Here is a 23058-nt window from a genome sequence, read left to right as displayed (position 1 = left end):
TTTCTACTTGACGGACGGGCACCGACCAACCATCCTGTATGTAACGACCTACTTACCCACCTGGTCCTTGGCTTGAGAATTATTCTCTGGCTTCTGCGCCGGACTCTTTTCTGGCTTCTTCTTCTCCTCTCTCTCATTCGTCGATTCGAGGAAAATGGAGCGAGCGAGCGCGCGCTAAAGATATTTGCCGACTCACTGGCTTCTTCCTGCCTGCTTGTCTGTCACTTGCTACCTACGGTACTGCTACTACTGCCGCCGCTTGGTTGCTTGCTTGCCGCTTGTCGGTCACTTCCTGCCATGCCATGCTTCCACGGCGCGGCGCGGCGCGATGCGGTGCGGGACGCCTGTCTTCCTGCATGGGCAGCCTGTCAAACCATCTCGCTGACCGGTTCGCCGGTTCGCAACGCGGCGTCCAGCAGAGTCGCAGCACAGCCAGCAGCACAGCCAGGGAGCAGCAGTCACGCAGTCGTCGCAGTCAGTCCGTGACGAATGGCCTTTGCTGCTTGGCGGCTACCAGGTACGCTTGCTGGCTGGCCGGCTGGCTGCTCGGCCCACTTCTCGCCGGTCACGATACCTATCCACCCCCGGGCCATATACTACTTGCCTACCCTATCTACCGGCCTGCTTGCCCGCCTGCCTGCCTGTCTCGTGATGGATGGGTGGGCCAGGACAGGATAGGGTGGACGGTCGTCGGGGTTTGATGTGGTGGACAAGCGAGCGAGCAAAGGCGGCTACCGGTTCGGTTGAGCTTCTCTCCGTATGAGTCAACGACGTCCGGCGCAAACAACGATTTCATGAGCGAGCGAGCGCCAAAGGGGGAGGGAAAAAAAAGTGTCTCCCATTTTTCTCGATCTCGTCGCCTCCTCGGGCTGGCGATTTAGCCCGCCAACCAGCGGACTTGATGGACATGACTGGGGCTTATTGAGGAATGTACATGTAATCTTGACTCCACATATGATGTATCTAGTTGCCCCAAAAGCAAATGTATATGACGAAGAAACGATGACGGGGGACAAGAGAGCCAAAGACGAGAAGTGACTCATTCACATCAAAGTCGGGATCTCAGCATTGATTATGCGTCCTCTTCATCATTTGCCCGCAACCACCGTACCTGGGGCTGTGAGCCTGCAAAGATGGAGATGTGGCTGCTGACTGTCCCTGCCTTGCCCTACGCCTTCACTGAAATCCGCGCTCTGTCTGCTGCTGCCTATCACAGCGACAACCGAGCCGACTGTTCCTCTTCTCTCTCGTCTTGTCACACCGCAAATTCACTTCATCTCATCCCACCACTTCGATGCCTGGCCATCCTACGAACACATCACAACCATCACCAAGAGACGGACGGCCCAGCAGCAGCTCTCAGGCCCTCCACCTCAGTACATACATACATGCAAGCACGCGGGCACGCACGACCCCTCTTCCCATGGCATGCCATCCCATCCGTCCGTCTTCGGGCCGCCCCTCTCCCCTCCCTCCATCCATCCGCCCACGCGTACACAGGCAAAGCCGTTTGTTTGCGATAGATTAACTGCGAGCCGGGCTGGCGGGCTGGCCATATGGGATGGGAGGGTGTTTGCGGCTACGGTTCGGCTGGGTTTTGGCGGTGTAAGGGTCCATCTCCCAAACACCTGTTCCGATATCCAGATTTTTGAAGGAAGTGCGGATTGCGGTGAGCGCTGAGAATCAAGTGTGCGCGGGGGACGGGTAGATGAAGGGAGTGGAGGACAACTTCGATGCGCCTGTCGTCGGCTATTGGGCTTGCTCCAACGCCATCTCTTGTCCCCTGTCTGCAATTGTATATTCTTCTACGCGTGCAAAAGATGATTATGGGCCAAGGCCAATTGACCCATTCCGGCGGACGGTGACTGTGTGAGGGATACCAGCGTACCTGTGCAGAAAACTGCCGACTAGCAGGCTGACCCCAATACTCCTAGGAGCAGCAGGGAGGTAGCGTGTATGAATGGATGCCTTTGCGCCGCAAGGGTGCCGAGATCTTTGACAGCGGATGCAAAAGTAGAATCAAGTCCGCAATCTGCTCAATCAGGCCTACCTGGAAGTCGCCCATTGTCACTGAACTCGGGACGGATACTCGATGCGTCGATTTCTGATCGAGTCTGCGCATACACTCGAGCCACACTTGCTGCCCTCGTGGTGGAGGCGCAGACAAAGTCGCCGGCCGTCTTTCCGTGTCATTCTGCCCATTTGCCACCATCTCCCGCCGCCGTCGTAAGTGGTGGTCTAGGGAGGTGGAGACGTGGAGTTTTCTGGACAACAGCTAGCCAGTTGCTGCGCGGGTGCAGGGACCAGGGCCGTCGGTGATTCGGATCTTGCACTTGTGGTGGCAGATAGCAGCTCGACACCGATGCTAGGCTGCCTGTCAGGGATTGGCCGCAGCTGTGGTGACGAATTCGCTCTGCTCTTCGCCCGGTGCAGTCAATGGCTGACTGGCTTGTTGGCGCTCTGCTGTGCTCTTGCATGAGGAAGCAGTGCAAAGTTGGTTCTGCCGGACTCCTTGCGCCTGCAGGTCTAGTACTGCCCACTTAGGCCCCAAAAGCAGCAAGGCATACAGGCGGGTGGGTAGCCGTGGACTAGTGTTTTGTATGCACGTTGTAGGCATGCATTCGGTGTCTAGCATTGAGTCTAGAAAAAACACTTTCAGATCATGGTAATGTACCTTGCGTAAAAATCAGCTACGTGATGGAACTCGATGTGGATGGGCGGGAACGTAGACAAGGGAGCGATGTTGAACGAGGTGGTCGGCCTGGATGTCGCTATCAACCGTCTTTCCAGGCTAGTTGGCGTTTCGTCTTGCCATGTCGAGTCCTTTGTACTGTACTTGGACGCAAGACAGGGAATGACGTTGAGCGTACCGTGACGAGAAGAGAATGGATCCACAAGTCGTAGTACGCGGACTTTTCTGCGCGCCGGATAAGTCTGGTAGGGAAGGTCAGATTTGCACCGGAGGCGTCATCCACTCAGCACTCAGCACTTGGCTGCTGATCACCCACCACATGCACCTCTGCCTCCACTACCACCTGGCACCCCTGTCTCCTTGGGCCTCCGCCTCTGCGCTCTTAACTTTTTCCCTCATGTTTTCTTTTTCCTCCCGCTGCTGCAGTGCCACTCGTGCTTCTCCTCCTCCATCTCTCAAGACCATTCCCCTCTCGTGTATGCAGCCCGCCTTTCTTTTTCCCGCGATCGACGGCGCGCGCGCATGTCTACGATTGACTCTTTTGCTGTTGTCAGTGGCGCTGTCGGCGAGACGGAGGAGGGTGGGACTCGAGTGCTGCGCGCCATAACTTTCTGCCTCAATCTGCCTGCCCGAGTTCGCTCGTATCGCTGCAGAAGGATGGCCGTCTGTTTATGCGCAACATGCTGCTCATGCTGTGTCACCGACCATTGATTGCACATGCTTACCGTACATACGCGGGGAGATGCGGCAGATCAGGTACCGTCGGCAGCGTAGGGGCGGGAGGATGCGTCGAGTTCCGCAGACAGGAAGACCAAGAAATCGAACTGACAACGAAGACGGAGGATTCGAGAACATGATCAGGCTTACCTTGGCCTTCTTCTCGTCTCGGAGCCCTTTGAAGCCTGGGCATTCGAGACGTGCACTCCCGATATCCAACACCGAGCTGCCCACTCGCACGTCTCCCAAAATCCACTTACTTTCCTCCGTGAAGCCCAACAGTTGACGCCCAGACCTGAGCCTGTGAGCCCAAACCCATTCTCCTATCTCCTAACAACACTCTACACACCAACTGTTTGTCGATCCGCCCTCCATCATAACAAACCCGTCCATCCCGCCCCTGAACAGCGCAGACGGCAAGGCTCAGCTGCAGGCGTGCTGCCGACGACGTCGTGCACCACACCTTCTCATGCCAGTACCCCTCCGAGCTCTGCCCGCGATCGACTCTGCATTCAGTGTCTATAATAAAACAGGCACATGGACTAGTTGACTCGACGTCTTCTGTGCAGCCGCGGTGCTGCAATACGTGTTCGCAGAAAGTTAGAGTGCGGCGGATGGCGGCGCGGCTTTTCTTTGCGCTGCATGTAGATGAATCTGGAGAACTGAGAGCAGTAAAAACGATCGAGACCATTGGATAAAGAAGACACGCCGTCCAATAGCGGGTTTGCTGAGAGCGATTTTGCCAGAGAAATGCTGCGATAGGCTGGAGCAACCGCAACGATGCGCTCTGCTAAACTAATGTGTCTCTGACACTTCACTCAGCTCGGTCGTGTCAGGAACAGACACTGCTCAGCCTTTCAGGGACAGTGGCGTACGAAGCTTCCCGATCTGAACAACAAAAGCGCGCACAAGGTGCCGCTGACGCTGAGTGGGTCCTTCAAGCCCATGGTTGGTCACTTGGTCGTCCACGGACAAAAGGGCGATATCTGCAGGACGGACGAGCCTACCTTTCCAGTATCGCTGGAATCATCTGGTCGGCGACGCAGAACCACCGGCATCGAGCGGCACGTCGGTAATCTCCACAATCTGCCAAACTCGCAGTCCATCCTTCTCCTCCCTTGGCCGGCAGAGAATGGTCTCTCACCGCCGCCCGTTCTTTCAGGATTCACGAGATGCTGTCCCCAATCCCTGGTCTATTCCAGTCCCTCTGTGTGGTCCGAGTCCATCAGGGTCCCGTATGTCTCTCGGTACGGCAGATGTGCCGTCGATAAAGTCAATCGCCGGCCGCCGGCCGTTGGTGCTGCTTGTGGGAGAGTAAAAAGGTAGCTGCCGAGTCACACCGCTCCACCTGACGTAGACATGCATACTCTGACACCCAGGCACTCGACATGGTGTCGTGTCGTGCGCCAAGGTCAGACAGACGACATGAGACCGACTGCATGCGAACAGCGGCACTGCGACGCTAGCATCGAGGCAGTACGACTGTTCCCGCATGTAGAAATGTCGGCCGAACTTGGGAATTCGTGCATCTTGTCGGCCAGCTCGTTCTGGTCATCCGTGGTAGACTTCCCGGTACATGCACGCGCATCACACGACGTCAAGATGTGCGCCAGGATATCCCAGTGAGCTAAGGCCCATACAGGGACCATCCAGATCGTTTCCATGTGGCATTATCCATGTACCTAGCGCATGGCGGGGATCTGGGATAATCGCGAGCCAGGGTCAATGGCGGCGGGACCAGCACCGGTGCTCGGGCAAGAGCGGGGCCGTGATGCTCGTAGCTATGGGACCGTGTCGGTCGGACGAGAAGGCGATGACGATTGTGCCGCAAGCCTTGACATGAATTTGCTTTTTTTCGGCTCTGGTGGCAGTTGAAGCGAAGGGAAGCTACCGGTGCTGTGCTGCAATTGAGACGGGCGGTTTGACAGCGGGAACTAGTGGATTGCAAGCACAGAGGGCGGTAGACGGCGGGAAGTCAAGGCCTGGAAGGTCAAGGCGGCGTCGACGTTGGTAGTGGATGGAGAGGCAAGTGAGGGGTTCCTGTGGTTGACGTCGTCGATTAGTCATCCTCGTCCACCTACCTCATCAACCCATTTGCGACCAGACAACAACAACAACAACCGACCAAGAATTACCTCGCGCCTTGAAAAGCCTCCCAAGTCGCCTGCATGTCGATTTGGCGGGCTGACTGCACGACGACGCAGGCTGACGACCGAGAGACATGTTCCCTGATGGACCTCATGGCGACTAGCAAAACTGGGATACCTTGAGCAAAGACTGACCATGTCCTAGTCTTGTCGACCCGCCAGGCGTCCCTCCGGCCCTCTCCTCCCTTCCTCCCTCCCGGTGCGGCGCGGTACGTCGCGCGTCGCACCATTGGAAAGAGTAGGGTTGTGCTGGGAAGGTAAAGTCGAGCACAGGTCCCTTTGAGGCTGTTCAATGGCCGGGCGAGCTTTGGGGCGAAAGAGCTGGATTCTGACAAGAACGAAGGCGACACAACAACGGCGACAATTTTTCTCAAACAACGTGCCGACAGCTGCTGCGAGCTGCATGCACGCTTCAACCCCCGGTCGCGCCGACATACAGACGAGCCGTTCTCGGTCTAGCGGCAATGGCCCTCAATCGGCCAAATTCACTGCTGCAGTAGCGGCGTGGGATGAAACTACACGCGCACTGTAATAGCCTGAATGTGGACCTGCGTTCTCACTGACTGGCCCAGCAGACGCTGCCATTGACTCGGCCATTGACACCTCCTCGGTCGACGACACTGTGATTCGCGACCTATCTTCAGGTACACTTGCTCCGCGTCTACACGGTATCGTAGCTTGCCGAGCTCGTGCGCGCATTCGTCGTCTTGTCGTTTTCGATGCAATGCGCTGCTTGGCTGCATGCTGAACATCACACTACACCACCATCACACCCGTTCTCTAGCTGAAACCAACTCTTTCCATCACAAGCGCCTATAGCAGGGACTATCTATTCGCATAATGATGCTGCACCAAAAGCTGTACACATGAGCGCTGCATCTCTCAATCGGACTGCTCGTCGCTCTTTGTTTCGTTTTGGTCCTCGGAGCCGAGTCGACTTCGGGCCAAGTTTTCACACCCTGCAGTCAGCCACTAGAAACCTGTTCCGAATAGGATAGTGGATCGAGGGCGCAATAATTACTCCATCTTGGAAGCCTCATCGGCCATATCTCTGGCCTCCTTTGTCAGTCTACGTTGCATTCAGTCACCTCCTCATCCAACGTCAGGCATGCCGTCACTTTGATTCAATGCGCAAAGAGGACCCAGAGGTGCCCACGCCCCGTTGTATGTGCGTAGCCGTAGAATATGCAGGACACACGGCAAGGCGCCACATGCCAACAGGCATACTGGTAAGAGGAACTCGCTAGCGCGCTCCCGGCATGAACAAGATGCCCGTTGGCACCACATCATGTTATTGCCGAGCATTACCACGCGACGCGAGCATCTCGCCGTTTAGAAGCAGCGGCATATGCCAGATCCAGAGCTCGAGCAACACTCGGTCCCGTCGAACCCATCCGCCGCGTACAAACTTGATGCGCTTTTTCAATAATCTCTGACTTCAAAGACACTACCACCCGCATCGTGTTTGGCAAGTTCCTACAAATGCGGTGCGATCTTCCGAGAAGGCCATGATGAGAGAAGGGGATTATGTGCCCTCTTTTGGCAAGATGAGGTGCAGGCGCTAAACTACGGTATTTGTAGCAGTACCTCGTACAAAGCATCGTATCGCGACATGGATATAGAATGATGGATATGTCACATTGAAACGCAAACAGGCTGTCATCCATCAGCCTGGGTGGATGGCTGACTGTGCTACAGATCTGGCAGGTAAGTGGACGTTTGTGTCACCCACCCACCACGGCCGGGGGACGCCACGAGCAGAACCCAAGAGCTGAGAACTGAGCGACTTCCGCATCCGCGAGACTAGTCGCACACCACTCTGCTCAAATTCTCTCATCGGCTTTCTCCTCAATTGTTCAACACTCGCTGGCGGAAAGCAGCGGAAGGACGAGGCCTCTTGCTCGGCTGTCTTGTCGTTTCTTCGCTACCGGTAATCTGTCTGCGTTGATTGTCCACTGCCATTCTTGCTTGGTCGCTTGCATGTCTGCTCTTCGCTTTTGGCGCCGCGTAATCGGCCAAAGTAATGTCTTTGTTTGCACACTGTCTCAAATCATCCTGTTTAGATTCACACCTGGGTCAATCCCAAGAAATCGTCCAAGAACTACACCAATTGCTTTTCAGACCGAAGTCATCACCAGCCGCTGAACCTCAGTCCTCATGATTTACCGTCAATTGCCTCTATCCATGCAACTCGTCAGCTCATTGCTACATTGCTGCACTTGACGACCAACAACCGTCCCAATGACCACCGCTCCCTCGCATTTCAAATCAACAATTTCTCGTCTCATATAATCCCTCCATCTCATCCCATCACATCCGGGCCACCACAGCACCCATCAATCACATGACCTCGTCCACCATGCGGGCGACGCTGCCCATCAGCCCTGTCTCGGCGCCACTATCACGTCAACGCGGCCACCCCGTTGCCAATCGCGGGCGGAAAATAGAGTGCGTGGGCGCGCTGTGGCGGGGACTATTGTCGATGATTGATCCGAGCGTCTGAGACGTGTCCGTCTGCCCCAACGTCGTCGTGTGAGACGTGTGCGAGGGGTGGAGGGAGCGAGCAGAAGTCCGCATCAGACCGCGCTTTGTGTCGGTGAGTGAGGGCGGGCGGGTATGATGGAGAGCGCAGAAGTCGCAGTTGCTGCGGCCTTTGCCGTGTCTGATGATGGATGCGTGTAAAGAGGATGCGTCGTTCGTGGATGCCGATGCTGCTGCGCAATAAACAGGGCGGCGCGAAATGTGTAATGACATGGTGACATTCGTGCCTGCGTGCGGGCTCTGGCTGCCAAACTCAGCAGTTCGGGAGTCGGCGGTCTGATTGTTCACGATGTTTGGTGTGAAATTGGACAGTGTTGGCTTTGAGAGCACGTCGAGAAAGTCGATGGAGAGGGTGACTTGCTTTGTCGATGTGCCAGTTAGGAATTCCAGCATATATTAATTCAGTGTCGCTCAGATCTTGCTGTGTTGTGGTCGCTGCTGCGTGGCAGTGTCGCGAGCTTTGTGGTGTCTCTCTTTTCGCAGAGCCAGCAGCGAGCTCAACAACAACAAAGGCAAAAGAACACCACCACCACCACCGCCACCACAAAAGCACCACGCACAAAAGAGCAACAGGAGGAAAGGAAAGCCGCAGCAAAGATCAAAAAAGCAAAACTTCACCCGCGGCTCGTAGACCGCAGGATATATCAAAATCCCGAAGGATTTATAGAGTACAGTATAATTACATCTACGTCAATGGTGCAGGCTGGGATCGAACTCTTTACCTATACCCAGTTATCTGCGACCGGCCCCTTCCAACTACGCCAGCGGACTCGGGTTATCCCAGCTTAAGGCCGGCGGTGGAAGGGGCATTGGAAGTGTGCTGGCGTTTTGGAATTATATCTGGCGCCTTGCTGATTGAGCGCACTCCTGGCTTGCACATTTTGGACGTCGTCGTTGTCAAGATGCGAATTGAAGGCTGCTGTGCGTGCTTTGGTGTTGAGGTTCGACTATCGTGGCCGACTGTCTTTCTGCTCCGCGCAGGTGGTGCTCCATCCAAACACCGCCCGTCGGCTGTTGCCCATTCAGTGTCCACTTGCGCGCACTATATACTCTCTCCCTCTTCATCAAGGACTGTAATTTTTCCACATGTCGCTCCCTGGTTGTCACTCGCAACCTGTCCAACGGACACCCGCTGCTTGGAGTTTTGAGCTTTTTCAACACCCATCAACGACGAGCCTCAACCCACGCATTTCGGAAAACACTTCGCCTCTTTAGCCCTTTCAACCGTCGCCACCGCATTAACCACGCTCTGAGAAGGGCCTCACTTCAGCAAACAGTGTCCTGTCACAGGAATACTCGGTTTCAACTGCAGCCGCTGCCTGGTTTGCTGCCCCCTCCGACGCGCACGCGACGCATCCGCGACGGTATTCTTGCCGCGCCTACGATCTCGCCCTGTTGATTGAGATTGGCGGCCCAAGAGAAGATGTTGCGGGCGAGGTGCGAGTCAGTAGATCATGTTCGCCTTGCGTATGAGATGGTGGCAGCTGTATTTGCAAAACAAGATGACAAGATGTTATGGGAACACAAGCTTGATCATGATGCGTCTAAGACGCAGTCGTACTCACCTACCTACGAGCATATGAAAATTCTTCAGCAAAAGATGCAGAGAGGACAAGAAAACGAAAGTATGATTTGGCAGTCTGAGCTGGAAAGGACCAACACCTATCCCATGCTACCACGTACCAACACGATATGGCCGACGACAGGACGACTTCTCCTCCCCATGCCCTCGCATGCAAGATTATGGCAAAGTACTAATGGTATGTACTGCGCAGAGAGAGAACGAAGGCGATGCCAACCAACCTGGAACAAGACACTTGCCCATTTTCCGCCAAAACAAAAGTGAAAGATGAAAAATATGCGGAGAAAACCGACACACACAACGGACAGGCTGTACAATGAACGCATACTAGGGTCTTCTCTCTCACCCGCCCATGACGCCCTTCCTGCGCTTGGGCAGATGGCCCAGCGAAACTTCGAGCGGCTCCGCCCTGCGGACACCGAGCCACTCGTCCCGCCTGCTTACCCTACCGGTCGTGCTCTTCTCGCGACCAACGCCCATTCTCCTGCCCAAAGCACTCGTGACGACGCCCTCGAACAGCGCCTTTGCAGCCTTGCGGCCCCAGCGCTCGCGCCGCGCCTTGAGCAGCAGGTACGCGGCGGCGCGGTAGACGACGGTGCAGGCGCCCAGGGCGGCCAGCATGGTGCCCGGGTCGTGGTCGAGCTTGTACAGCTTCAGGACCTGCTCGCCGTCGGACACGATGCACTGGCCGTCGGCGCCGCGCTGGTCGGCGGCGCAGTCGAAGCGCACGCCGCGGAGCGAGTATGGGGCTAGGTTGGCGACTGCGTATTTGGCGGGCGAGAGCCAGTTCATGGCTTGCAGGAATTCGGGCATGTTGATGCTCATCACGCCCGACATGACTTGGGCGACGGACAGGAAGACGGATGTGATGTTGACGGCGAAGCCCGTGTGCGCGAAGAGCGTGTTGAACGCGATGCCGACGCTTTCGCCGCACGACACGATGCAGAAGGCGTTGAAAGCGTAGACAAAGTAGAGCTGGGCGACGTGTGCCGCGCCGGCCGAGACACCATAGGTCGACAGCGCTGTGAGTAGCGAGAAGAGGAGCGAGGCAAACGTCAGGAACGGAATCTCAAGACTGCAGTATTGCGCGAAGAAAGCTTCAACGCTGTAAGCGCCGTCGTCATGCTCGCGTGCAAAGACGTCGCGTTCTGAAGGATACGTCGCCACGTTTTGCAGCATGCCGACGAAGTAGAGAGCTGGAATTTCGAGGACGAAGCCGATGCGAGACTGGACGCTGGCGTAATCGTGACCTAGCGGTGCGAAGAAGAGGGCGAGAATGATACCCAGACCAACGACTTGCATGACTCGAGCAGCGATGACGTTTGGTTGCCGGCTGAAGTTGAGAAAGGCTCGCCGCACAAGAATGGGGTACGCGATATGGAAAGGAGTCGTGGTACGCGCAAGAGAGCCCAGCTCGGCAGGAGTCGCGGCCGTACCCAGGGGTGACGCGTTGGGATCCTTGGATGGAGGCTTGGGTCGCGAACTCCAAGAAGCCACAATGCTGGCCACCTTTTCACGGCTGGCGGCTTCACGCTCGACGTGCTGGAGGTCGATCGTGATGAGGTCGAGGGCAAAGTCTGCTGGATTGGTACTTCGGGGGCAGTCGTAGCCAAGGGCGGAAAAATGAGGTACCATGCCGTTGGCTTGACCAGCATAAACTGGATGTCCGCCGCGGGAGAGTAGAAGAACGTTGCCAAAGTGGTGGAAGAGATCTGAACGGGCTTGGTGGATGGTCATGATCAGCGTACGGCCTTCCTCGGCCAGACCGCGCAACACTTCCATAATCGAGGCTGCTGTGAACGCGTCCAAGCCGCTGGTGGGTTCGTCGAGCAAGAGGATACGGGGGTCTGTCAAACATTGAATGGCAATTGTGACTCGTCGCTTCTCTCCGCCGCTGATGCCCTTGACAAATTCGCCTCCGATCATGTTATCGGCGCAATCTTTGAGGCCCATCTTGATCAGGATATCCTCGGCCCGCTTGTTCTTTTCTTCCTTGGGCATCCACCGAGGCAAACGCAGACCGGCGGCGAATCTGAGCGTTTCCCTTACCGTCAAGGAGGGAAGAAGGCCCTCATCGTCTTGCGTGACGTACGAAATGATGCTCTTGATAACGGAATCAGATGGGATGGAATGGTTGACCAGCAACAGGCCCTTGGGATGGTATTTGGTGGTAAAGTCATTCTTCAACCGTCTTCCGATCGAATTAAGCAGTGTGGTCTTGCCCGAGCCCGACGGGCCCATGATGATGTTCAAAACACCTGGCTCAAACTCAGTCGTCACGGGTTTCAGAACGTCGATCTGCCCGGATTTCATTCCAAGACAGTTGCGCTTTTCGATCTCCAGAGCAAACTCATCCAGGCGTAGAGTGACCGTGCGGACCTCTGCGAGTGATCGTGCCGTCATTTTCTCCTTTCCGGCTGAATCGTCCGACACATCCTTCGAAGATTTTGCAATGTTGATTTCCGCCTTCCAGAAGCGAAGGATGAAGCCAGCTCCAAAGTAAAAGGCAATGACAAAGGCCAGTAGTACCACAGCTGGCCTCCATACCCAATTACTAGGAAAGCCCAGTGAAGACATGATGAAGTTGCCCTCGTACTCTCTGCATGCAGGGTTTGAGGGACCTCCCTGATCCGGACAGTCGTAAAAGTTGTCGGCAAACTCGTTGGCCAAAAGGGCGCCGAATGCGTAGAAAACGTAGGCGGTCCATTTGGTCCACTGTACATATACAGGCATGGTGCTAGTCGGAACAAAGTAGCCGCATGCCATCGACTGCAGGGTGTATATCATGTTGGCAAAGAGGGAGGCTCCTGCAAAATTCCTCGACAGAGAAATGCACACCATGGCGAGGCATACAGCGATGTACTGCTCAAAGAGGATGATGCCAAAGAATGTGAAGAATTGGTCCGTGTCGTTGCGGAAGCCGGCCATGAAGTAGAAGATGAGCGAAAAGATCAGGGGCACGGGAACGTCTTCGATGATCAGTCGCGCCAGACGTCGGCTCAGGAGGAAACCAGGGACAGAGACTACGCCTTCGCCACGCTCGCGGTCAAAAACCTGAATGTCTCCGGTGAGTCGGTAGATTTCAAACTGCAGAATCAGATATCCTTGGAGCGCAGAAGCCGTGTACATGGCACCTTGTCGTGACTTGATGCCTGCCGCGTCCTCGCCGAGTTGGAAAAAGATGTAACCGCATATGATGGCCATGACTATGGCCTCAAAAAGACTGCCTAGCATGCCCAAGGGGTCGCGTATTGTAACGACCCATGTTCTCCTGGTTAGAACCCACACCTCGCGGAAGAACTTTAATTCGCCGATTTTGAGTCTGGACTGCTCGTCGGAAATCTCAATCGTCTCGGGCATGGATTCCACTTGCGCAAGCTTCGTGCTGGTTTCCCGCTCTCGCCATGCGGCTTTGATTCGTCCGACTCGAGCGAGTGAGGTTTGTTCCAAGTCGGGCGTGCGCTGATCCACGGCCGCCAAGTCGATCAAGAACTCTGCTGGGTTCACAAACGTCGGTAGCTCGTAGCCGAGGCCCTCGAAAAACGGGAGGGCTTCAGCGGCTGGCCCGGAATACGCAGGACATCCTTTGGTCAAGATTACCAGGTTGTCGAAAAGGTTCCAGATTTCGGAACGAGGTTGGTGGACTGAGGGGGTCAGCGGTGCCTGGCCATGGAGCTTGGGGTTGTTTACTTGTCGTGATGATTGTCCTTCCTTGACTTGCGAGGTTCTTCAAGGTCCGTACAAGCTGGAATGCGCTCGTAGCATCGAGACCGGTCGTTGGCTCGCTGTCACTTGGTCAGTGTCCCGAGTCTCTACGAAGAAGGCGTACATACTCCAGAAACAGAACGGACGGATTGGCAAGCAACTAAATTGGTCAGCATAACAGCCAAACAGAGGTGCTTCTCGCCGTACTTGCACGCCAATGCTGACTCGCCGCTTTTCTCCGCCGCTGCAGCCCTTGTGCATTTCGCTTCCAATTTGAGTGTCTGCAGCCTCCTTGAGCCCTAGCTCCAAGATTACCTCCTCGACAACTCTTGCACGTTCCGCCTCATTGACAGATGAGGGTAGCCTCAGATCAGCAGCATACTGAAGAGTCTCGCGGACCGTAAGGGTGGGTATCAAAACGTCCTGCTGTGTGACGTAGGCGCTGAGGGAGTCCACGTTGTGGCTCTTTTGCTGGCCGTTGAACAGCGTCTGGCCTTTGATTTCCAGGCGACGACCACCCATACGGTTAGACATGACGTTCAGCATGGTCGTCTTGCCACTACCTGAGCCGCCAATGATGGCCGTGAGCGAGCCGCTCGGCATGTCGGCAGAAATGTTGTCGAGTATGGGCTTCCATTCCGCCGACGACTTGTTGCCACCTTTCCTCCTGAATAGGCGCTGGACCACGCTGGCAGGATTGCTGGAGGAAACGTCGACCACAACGGTCAAGTTACGAACGCGCACGGTGATTGGTGCGACTTCGCGAAGCGAAATGGTGTTGACGGCTTCATGTTGAGCAACCCAGTGGTGGTTTTTCTGGGAGCTACTCGGAGATCCAGACTCAATAGACTTGGAATGAGCGTTGTCCGAATCGGAAAAAGAGCCAGTCTTTTCGTCGGTTGGGGTCACGGGCGGCGACAAGGACCTGGTGTGGTAGCGGGCGTGGATGGAGTCGCGGTCCATGGTCTTGGGGTCTCGAGGAACATGGAGAACGAGCACAACAGACGATGCCCGGGGCCAGCGAGGAGGTCAAGGTTTGGGGTGGCATGCGCCTTATGGCCCTACAGGAGACGCCGGTGGTCTGCGAATCTGCAGAGGTGCAGCTCGCGCGCGACCCAAGCATACTGGCGCTGTGAGTGGGATCGGAGGCCGAGCACGAGAGCCGGCGCTGACGGTGACGCCTCGCATCCATTCCTGAAGAGTCCATGGTAGGTAGAGCAGGACAGTCAGCAGGCTCGTTGGATGGAAAATAGAGTATGGGGTAGTGTGGGACAAGACTTGGACGGGCAAAGGGAAAGCGGCTATCCGAAGCTTATCGCGCCTCTCCCGCTGCACAGCTGCACATCCATTTCATCTTGCCACAAATTCCTCAGGTCCATTGCTGACCTCAACATCATAATGTACGCGCTCCGCCAACGTACCTCTCTACGCGTCCGCCGCCAAAACTTAATCTCTTCGCACCATGCTCGCGCCCCGAACCTTCTTTTCGCGCTCTCCCATTCCTGTTTCATTGCGACGACTCTCCATCATTCCTCGCTCTTTCTCTCCCCCCACATCGACAACAATACTCGACCTGGTTGTCATTGTTCGGAATCATGCCTTTCCGACAGACACAACCAAACAAATGACCCCAGCTGGACCCTTTTGCTGGCCACTCCCGCTGCGGGTCAACCGTCTACCGGCACTGGGCCCGCACCGCACCCCGCATGCCGCAGTAGTCCACTGTCTCTGATCCAAGGTTGATCCCTAGACTTCCCCAGATACGTCATAACAGCTTGGCATTTGCATCACAAGCCTCTGGCCCGACCCGCGCCCGGCAAAACGATTGACTCTGCTCTGCTTGACGCTGTGACCGCTCTCTTGCCGCATGCCACATTTGGCCATAACCGCAGGCCATTTTGAGGCCCGGTTGTGGCACAAGTTGCGCAATTTGCCGAGACCTCAGCACCGCATTCCTCCAGCCGAATACGTGGTGCGTGGGCAGCCATCGGCTTGCTCCCGCTCCGAAGGATCACTTCCAACGTCGCCTTCACGTGCGAAACGGCCATGTGGTCCAACGGTCCTGTCCCGTCTGAGGATTTTGGAGAATAATTGTCCGGGACTAACGCTCGTCCTCGAAACTTCCGTCCATCTGGCGCTAGATTTGGTCGCGTCGTTTCAGACAACAATCGTCGCTGCGCTACGCTCAAGTACTTGACTGTAGGAGAGCCGCGATTGCGCTCTTCAGTCGAGATCGTGTCGTGGCAACGAGAAAAGAAGAAGATGGCCGCGTGGCTGGTCGCCGTCCACGATGTGTATGGTGTGAGGACTGTACAAGGTGAGCAACGGTAGAGCGCCATCAACGGTCCAAGGGGAGGGTAACTTCAACAGGATTAGCTGGAACCACATTCCCACGTACGCTTGGACTACCAGCCACTCGACCGGCAAAGATTCCACTTGACTCTATCCCGAAACCTCTCGTCTCTGAGAAAGAGTTGTAACCAGTCTCAAGACTGATGTGTCTCCGAATGTGGAGGGCTCTCGTGCCAATGTCATTCTACCCTCCAAGCTGCAAGCATTGGTTTTGGATCCTTCCGCGTTCCTTCAAATGGCTGACTGAAGGCCGTTATGCCGTTGATGTTGCTCTGGGGAAGACTTTCCAGAACCTGCTGTGCTACGGCAAACCTAGACTGCGCCGGCATCATCGACGACCTTCTCAATGAGCGAGCCAATCTTTCCATATTGTTATCAATGCTCAAATTCATGTCGTTCTCGTAGTTCCGCCTTTATAGTGGAGGTTGTGCTACAGGGGAGCTCATGTGTTGGCTTGTAGAGCACTGTCTTCGAAATGTCTCAGCAGCCCTTCCCAAGGCCTATCGTATGTCAATAAAGAGCTCGGATTTCACAGAAACAACGTCCATGGAGGATACGGGAGAGACGAGAGAATTTCACGACAAAAAAAAAAGTCAGGGCTGGAGAGCACGGCAGGGAGGTCTGGACGCCAACCTCAGCTTTGAGCAGTGAATCCTCAGAAGGCTGAAATGGCTCGAGATAACACAGCAGGCACATACCAAGCTACCACATGGCTGCACGTTCATGCCCAGGTGGAAGGCCTCGTTGCGTCGCATGGGCACACGTGAAGTGCCCGCCCACCTAGATGAACACCATGGCCCGTGCGTTGACTGGAAGTGAAAGGCACTTCACAACCAGGTGCCATGCGGGCCAATCAGCGAGCCGCATTTTGCTCAACTCTAGGCGCGACTTCTCTTTGGCAAGCTCGCTTAATTTGTACGTGTTTAAGAAGCTCGCGGTTGTGCGCGACGCCGAGACCTTTCCTCTCCTCTTCACCACACCTTCATCGCACATCCGGAAAATCGCTTGCGGCCTCCTGTCTTTCATTGCGCACCCTGAGGGTGGTCCACTCCTTACCGTCACTCTTTTACCCTTTCTTTTTTCGCATCCAATACCCGTTTTCTCGCCAGCAACAATATCCACCATGAAGCTTACCAAGTGGTGTGGAGTCGTGCTTCTTGCGGCTCCCGCCTTGACTCAGTAAGTACACCCCATTCTGTCCTTCCCGTCCGTTCTAAGGCGGTCCTCTCAGCTGGTCGGGCCGGAGCCTTTTGCTGACCTTGAAACTTCAGAGAGACCCAGGCCTGCGACTGCAGCGCCTCGACAGTCACCCTGCAGGTCACCGTCACTGGACCTACTGTCACCGTCACCCTCTCCAGCTGCCCTGATTCTGTGAGCGCCGCCCCAGCCGCTGTGTCGTCTACCAAGCCGTACATCTGCGCGGGCGACCCTTGCACGAGCTGGGTTGACAACCACAGTCCTGACCCGACTGACATCTTGACATTCAAGCCCACCACTGTCACCCGATTTCCGGTCCCTCCCTCCGCCGTTTCGGCTACTCCCACAATCTACTTGACGTCGACCCGCACCAAAACACACACTGTCAAGACCCGCACGACCATCACCGTCTCCACCACGGATGGATATGATGAGGATCCCACGTCTTCCATCACGGCTGCTCCGGTTACCCAGACAATCCCGACCTCCGAGGAGCCGGAGCCCACCACAACCACGACGGAGCTTTCGACCGTCACTGAGCGCGCGACGATCACGTTTACTCACGGAAGTGCCACGGTCGTTACCACTGTGAACTTGAGCGACCTCACCGTGTCCAGCCACCACCATTCGTTCACGGGCTTTGGCAACCACGGATGGAACTTGACCTCGTCGACTGCCCGTCTCAATGGCACGGCCCAGCCAACCTACCCCCGTCCATCCTATGGTGCTCATCCCACGCCCTCCGCCAAGTGGCACACTGTGACCTTGCCCTGGACCGCTCCCCACAACGCCTCGTCGGCTCATCCCCACAAGACCACTTCCGTCGAATCTATCAGCTGGGACCTCGAATTCAGCACCCCGACTCGTTCCCACAACAAGACCTCGTCTGCCAAACCTCACAAGACGTCGTCAGTCGAGTCCATCAGCTGGGATCTGGGACCTGATACCTCGATTTTCCCTCTCGAGACGACTACCAACTGGGCTACCGGACACGGCACCCCAACTCACCACCACAAGACGTCGTCCCACAGCTGGAACCTCCAGTTCAGCAGCACACCCATCACCCACATCCCTTCGGCCGTTCATCATACATCTTCCCACCTCACGACGCCCTACGCCAACACCACCACTTCGGCTCTTGTCAAGAGGATTGTCACCGCTTACCCGACTGACTGCCCTGTCCCCGAGGAAGAGCATGGCAATTTCACCTTTTTTGTGAGTTTCTTCCCACCATTTTAGACTGCCATTCTGACTGGTCACAGATGAAGGAGTCGTCAAAGAGTTCAGGCCAAGCGAAATTCGGGAACCACCTCTCCGCCAACGGCTACATTGAACTTGAAAATTTTGAGTCGCCCTCCGGTCTCATGTTCACGCCAATCACTACTCTCGAGTATGAGAAGGCTGGTTCAATCTTCCCTGGTGGTATCGGTGTCGGCGAAAACCTTCGCCAACTTGACATCTTCATGTTCGATGCCTTCCAAGCGCGCCTGGGCTGCTGGAACAGCACGTCTTGCGAGATGCGCGCCGTCGGCTACAAGCTCAACACCACTGATAACACCGAGATTGAGGGAACTTCGCAGTGGTTCCCCGACGTTGTTTCTTGCAATTATCCTGACGACTGCGAGCTCACGCCGATCACGCTTTCTGACGAGTTCCGCAACTTGACTTCGATTGTTTTCCTGGCGGATTCCCAGGACAAGGAATTCTTCATGGTGGACCTTGAGCTGGGCTGGACGAAGCAGGACTGTGACTCGTCGCAGCAGCGAAATTTTTGGGGGTGAATCTGGGGTGGAAATGAGGAAGCGATGACGAAAGGGCATGTGGTTGTAGGATAATACCAAACGAGCTAGCGCACACAGCAGCATGACGAAAATGCAGCAAGGATTCTGATAAACGCATGTCGAGGGAGAGCGGCCGCTTCCGGCCAGGCGGGCGGCGACGAGTGCCGGGTCGAGCAAGGCACGAGTGCAGATGACACGGGACTGGAATAATCATAGCTTGGCTTTTACATGCGAGTGCTCGTGACGGGTTTGGCGTGTGGCATGGGGCACCATGATATCTAGCATTGCCACTGCCACACCGCCGTATCAGTATCAGCTCCGTCTGCGTCTGCATTGAGGCAGAGGGCATTGCGTTGCGTAGCTATCTCTACAGAGAGAACTCGGCCTAAGCGACTAAGCCGCGCCCCGAGTCACCTCTACCGCACTTCCACTCTACCTCTCCACCACGCCTCAACCACCATCCCATCCCCGCCACGAGCGGCCGTCAACCTCGATATCCAAATGACCACCGAGACCGAATCTCACCGTCCACCCGCCCCGCCCTCGTCCCTCTTCCATCCTCACCACCACGACTCTCCATCCGCCGATACCCCGCCCGATGCTCTGCTCTCACAGCACTCCCACCATCCGCAAGCCAACCACCAGTCCTCGACCATGAGCAGCTTCGGCCCCCAATTCCCCCCGCAGCACGCTGCCAACGGCTCTCGCGTCCCTCCTGCCCGCCACTCGCGCGAATACAGCGGCCACGCTCACAATGGCGCCAACGGCAACGGTCAAGCCACCGCCGTCCCCATACACAACCGCATCGGCAGCGGCCCGGGCCACATGCGCGCAATGAGCGGCTTCGAGGGTGCCCGCAGCCCTCCCAACAGCAAAAGTGAGACGCGTCGACAAAAGAAGGCGGCCTCTGCCCGCAACCAGAGCTCCATGGCTGATACCACAGCACTCAAAGGCACCGCCCACGTCCCCTGCAAATTCTTTAGGCAGGGCGTGTGCCAGGCCGGCAAGGCCTGTCCCTTTTTGCACTCGACCGAACCCGCGACCGAGACGGCGCCGTGTAAATACTTTCAAAAGGTGAGCCATCGCGGACACAGGCAGGCGTGTGCCCCGAGGTCGCCATGCTAACGACACCAGGGCAACTGCAAGTTTGGCGCAAAATGCGCCTTGGCCCATATCCTGCCCGACGGCCGGCGAGTCAACGGCCCCGGCCTAGGCATGGGAAGACATCCATATGCACGACCTCACTATCCTCCGGAGCCTTCGCTCCTCACTCAGCAGGCAATGGCTGGTCCTGGTCCGCAGAGCCCCTACCCCTACATGCCTTCCGACGACCCCTACGTCCCCGCACAACCAAAGCAAATGCATGACATGATACCCACCATCGATCAGACCTTCTCATCCAATCCAGGCTCCAACTTTGGCTCGCCGCCAAACGATGCCCGACTGCCCACCTCGCCCGTGCAAAAGGGGCTCAGCGTGCTCGATGCGCCGCTGCCGGCTTCCTTTGACAGTCAAGGCATCTCGCACATGGCCCGCTACGGTCCGATTGCCGCCTCGGTGCCCTCGAGATTCGGCCTCGAGTCCTCGTCACCGCCCTCGTCATACACGAACAAGCCGGCCGAGTCGGCTGCGCTGCGCAACCTGCATAATTCGGCATTTGGGGAGGAGGCAAGAGCACGGAACGGCTTTGGCTCGTCGCCGCCGGCGGCCGAGGAGCCCTTTGGCGGCAGGCGAATCATGCATTCGGAGCGCTACTCGCGACCAAAGATGCTGTCGTCAAGCTTGGGCACGCGCACGCTTGCCGGCCCCGACGACTGGGATGAGAACTTTGCATTTGAGGAGGACCTGGTTCCAAACAGCCTGCATGAGCTGCTGACTCCGCAAGAAAAGATGCGCCGCTTCTCGCGCGCTGGAGACGACGAGCATTCTTTCAACCATCGCCAATCGCTCTCTGGACTGGGCACGCCTGGCGACTCCAAGGTCGGCTCACCGCTCGCATCTTCGCCGTCCCGTTTCGGCGCTCTCTTTTCTCGCACCCACAAGACTGAAGACGGTTCCGGCTCCAGTCCTGGCGCCAGCGCCTTTGGTCACGTCGGCAGCCCGCTCCGGAACTCGTCGCTGAACCCCAACGCCATTGCATCATCACCAGGTCTACGGCCCATTGGTGGCGATCGCCGAACCACGCCTTCGTCCTCAACCATTGGCGACCCGTCGCCATTTGGCTTGAGCAGTCCTCCCCGCCAAGCCAGTATGAGCATGATTTCACAGCAGCTTCAGCGCACGCGCCTCAGCTCGCTTGTCAGCGATTCCAAGCCCGAGGGCTCACCTCTGCCAGATAGTCACACGCCCTCTCATCCCGGCATGCCGCGTCTGGGCTCAGCGTCGAGCGTCGGCTCCGTCGCCTCGGCGTCCGCATCGGGAGTGCCATCCGCCATGTCGATGGCCATGCGCCCAGGTCTCGGCATCGACCACCGCGCCGTCAGCAGCACGAGCATCGGCCGCGAACGCATAGAGGAAGAGCAAGAACAGGGCCTCTTTGACATGGAAGAGGAGGAAGAGAGAGCGTTGAGCGTCGCCGGCAGCGACGGGCGCAAGGCGAAGCGGTACAGCGGAATCAGCAACGCGAGCGGCAACAATACGTCGACTGCGGCAGCAGCAACGTCGGGTGGCGCAGGCGCAAGCGGAGCAGCTGCGGGTGGCGTCCATCAAAACGGGGGCAGCGGCAGCAACAGTCCCTGGGGGTCCTCGGCGCCGTTTGGCGGCAGCTTGGGCGGCTTGGGCGCCGACGTGACGACAGGCAGCTCGTCGACAGCAACGGCAGGGACCGCTCCCGCCGCCGCAAACGACGACGCCAGCAAAAGTACAAAGTGAGCAGCATACGTGTGCATGATTGGAACCTGGACGACGGGCGGATGGACGGAGTGGGATTCATATTGATTATTGCTCTTGGATCGGGGTTGGGGATGGATAGGGATTTTGCACAAAAACAACAAGAGAGCTCTGAATGCTCTCACTTGGATTGGTACCGAGGACTTTTGACATTGGTTGGATATTCAAAAGTCCCCCTCTGCTGCCCCCCACCCATTACACCATTCTTTGCAAAAAGACAACAAAAGACAGACGGACTGCGGCTTCCGCGCGAGAGAAAAAGCGGGAGTAGTCCCTTACCACAAACGGGGCACGATTCAATTATTTTGTTTTGTTGCAAAAAAAAAAAGAGAAAAAAGCGACAACACCGGGTGGATTGGATTACAAAAATTCATATTTGCAAAAAATTGGGGGCGCGGGCCAACGGCATGATTGACACTTGAATCTATACATTTTCTTTTCTTGCCCCTTTTTTTGCACACAATCACTGGGCTGGGTGGTTGGGTTGGACATGGGTTGGATTGGATTGGATTGGATGAGATATGGTTGGATTGCACTCCCGGATGCCGCTGAATGAGTGCGGTGGGTGGGTGGATACTTGCTCTTTCTTTGCACAGAACTACAGACAGACAGACAGAGACAGACAGACGGGGCGAGTGAATTAATACGTGTGTGTATATGTATCTGTGTGTGGTTGGCTTGCTTTGCTTGGTTCGGTTGACGGCTGGGGATGGCAAGTGGATACGATACCTACCTACGATATGGGTGTGGCGGCGGCGGCGGCGGCGCGGCGCCTTGGTGTCAAAGACGGGCATTTGTCGGTTGGATGGATACGACTTTCTGCTTCATTGCTTCATTATTATTGGTTGTGGGATGGGATCGCGGGATGCATGACATGACGGTATGGGGTGGGTTGATTGATTCACACTTCTTCTTCTCATCCTTCTACTTCCTTTTTGAGATGTATACATACAGCCGTATAGAAGATGACCATCCACAGATACAGAAGAGAGAAGAGGACGCTGGCAGGCTATGCCAGCCAAGCCAGGCCAGGCCACCCGTGGAGAGAGAGAGAGAGAAGAGAGAGGGCCGGCGAAACATCCATCCATCTATACTAGAGTCTGTCCATCTACCTACCTACTACTGTCCATGTATTCCTGTTCGAAGACTTACCCATGCTATCTGATTGTGTCCTCACTTCTCTTGAGCCGTTCAAAAGTTGTCAGTCATCTTCTTCTGCCATGAGGAAGAAGTCAAAGGAGAGGCACACCAGTGTCCATCATAAGCGTACATGGCTCGCGCATATGTACATGCCTTCTAGAACAAAGCACCATCCAGAGTGTTTGGGCGAGAGTACTCGGGGGTGGAAGTTCTTCCCGCCTGGATTGTTGGATGAGGGAAAGAATGATGACCAGGCCATCGTCACGGCTCGCGCGGATTGTGAGTGTCAGCCAGAGAAAGCTTCTCCGGACACCG

The 23058-nt window shown here is 56.2% G+C and overlaps 7 protein-coding genes across 7 annotated transcripts; 4 read left to right on the top strand and 3 right to left on the bottom strand.

The window, feature by feature from the left end:
* Window positions 1–1133: 1133 nt before the first annotated feature.
* On the top strand, window positions 1134–1523 carry BKA78DRAFT_299300 (uncharacterized protein; the record flags this gene model as incomplete). Its single annotated transcript, XM_066887035.1, has 1 exon — window positions 1134–1523. One exon carries the CDS (start codon window positions 1134–1136, stop codon window positions 1521–1523), a length of 390 nt encoding a protein of 129 aa, XP_066739628.1.
* Window positions 1524–7831: 6308 nt separating this feature from the next.
* BKA78DRAFT_39328 (uncharacterized protein) lies at window positions 7832–8703 on the bottom strand. Its single transcript, XM_066893113.1, has one exon. The coding sequence runs from the start codon at window positions 8488–8490 to the stop codon at window positions 7963–7965; it is 528 nt and encodes a 175-aa protein (XP_066739627.1). The 5' UTR covers window positions 8491–8703; the 3' UTR covers window positions 7832–7962.
* A 951-nt stretch (window positions 8704–9654) lies between these two features.
* BKA78DRAFT_273076 (P-loop containing nucleoside triphosphate hydrolase protein) lies at window positions 9655–14272 on the bottom strand. Its single transcript, XM_066885542.1, has 4 exons — window positions 13592–14272; window positions 13513–13544; window positions 13370–13464; window positions 9655–13323 (listed from the first exon to the last, which is right to left on the bottom strand). Exons 1-4 carry the CDS (start codon window positions 13985–13987, stop codon window positions 10022–10024), a joined length of 3825 nt encoding a protein of 1274 aa, XP_066739626.1. The 5' UTR covers window positions 13988–14272; the 3' UTR covers window positions 9655–10021.
* A 466-nt stretch (window positions 14273–14738) lies between these two features.
* BKA78DRAFT_324814 (uncharacterized protein) lies at window positions 14739–15263 on the top strand. The gene has a single exon (XM_066889316.1). It carries the CDS (start codon window positions 14783–14785, stop codon window positions 15125–15127), a length of 345 nt encoding a protein of 114 aa, XP_066739625.1. The 5' UTR covers window positions 14739–14782; the 3' UTR covers window positions 15128–15263.
* A 1451-nt stretch (window positions 15264–16714) lies between these two features.
* On the top strand, window positions 16715–18256 carry BKA78DRAFT_39311 (uncharacterized protein). The gene is made up of 2 exons (XM_066893112.1): window positions 16715–16915; window positions 17008–18256. Exons 1-2 carry the CDS (start codon window positions 16860–16862, stop codon window positions 18170–18172), a joined length of 1221 nt encoding a protein of 406 aa, XP_066739624.1. The 5' UTR covers window positions 16715–16859; the 3' UTR covers window positions 18173–18256.
* Window positions 18257–19215: 959 nt separating this feature from the next.
* Window positions 19216–21585, top strand: BKA78DRAFT_299297 (uncharacterized protein; the record flags this gene model as incomplete). The annotated part of the gene is made up of 2 exons (XM_066887034.1): window positions 19216–19788; window positions 19849–21585. The coding sequence occupies 2 exons, from the start codon at window positions 19216–19218 to the stop codon at window positions 21583–21585; spliced, it is 2310 nt and encodes a 769-aa protein (XP_066739623.1).
* A 157-nt stretch (window positions 21586–21742) lies between these two features.
* On the bottom strand, window positions 21743–22577 carry BKA78DRAFT_39280 (uncharacterized protein). The gene has a single exon (XM_066893111.1). It carries the CDS (start codon window positions 22395–22397, stop codon window positions 21900–21902), a length of 498 nt encoding a protein of 165 aa, XP_066739622.1. The 5' UTR covers window positions 22398–22577; the 3' UTR covers window positions 21743–21899.
* Window positions 22578–23058: the final 481 nt, after the last annotated feature.

Source organism: Phyllosticta capitalensis, assembly GCF_038381095.1.
Source record: "Phyllosticta capitalensis strain CBS 128856 chromosome Unknown BKA78scaffold_11, whole genome shotgun sequence".
Lineage (NCBI taxonomy): Eukaryota > Fungi > Ascomycota > Dothideomycetes > Botryosphaeriales > Phyllostictaceae > Phyllosticta > Phyllosticta capitalensis.
The sequence above is the reverse complement of the archived record's forward strand: the minus strand, read 5'-3'. Positions and strand labels throughout refer to the sequence as shown.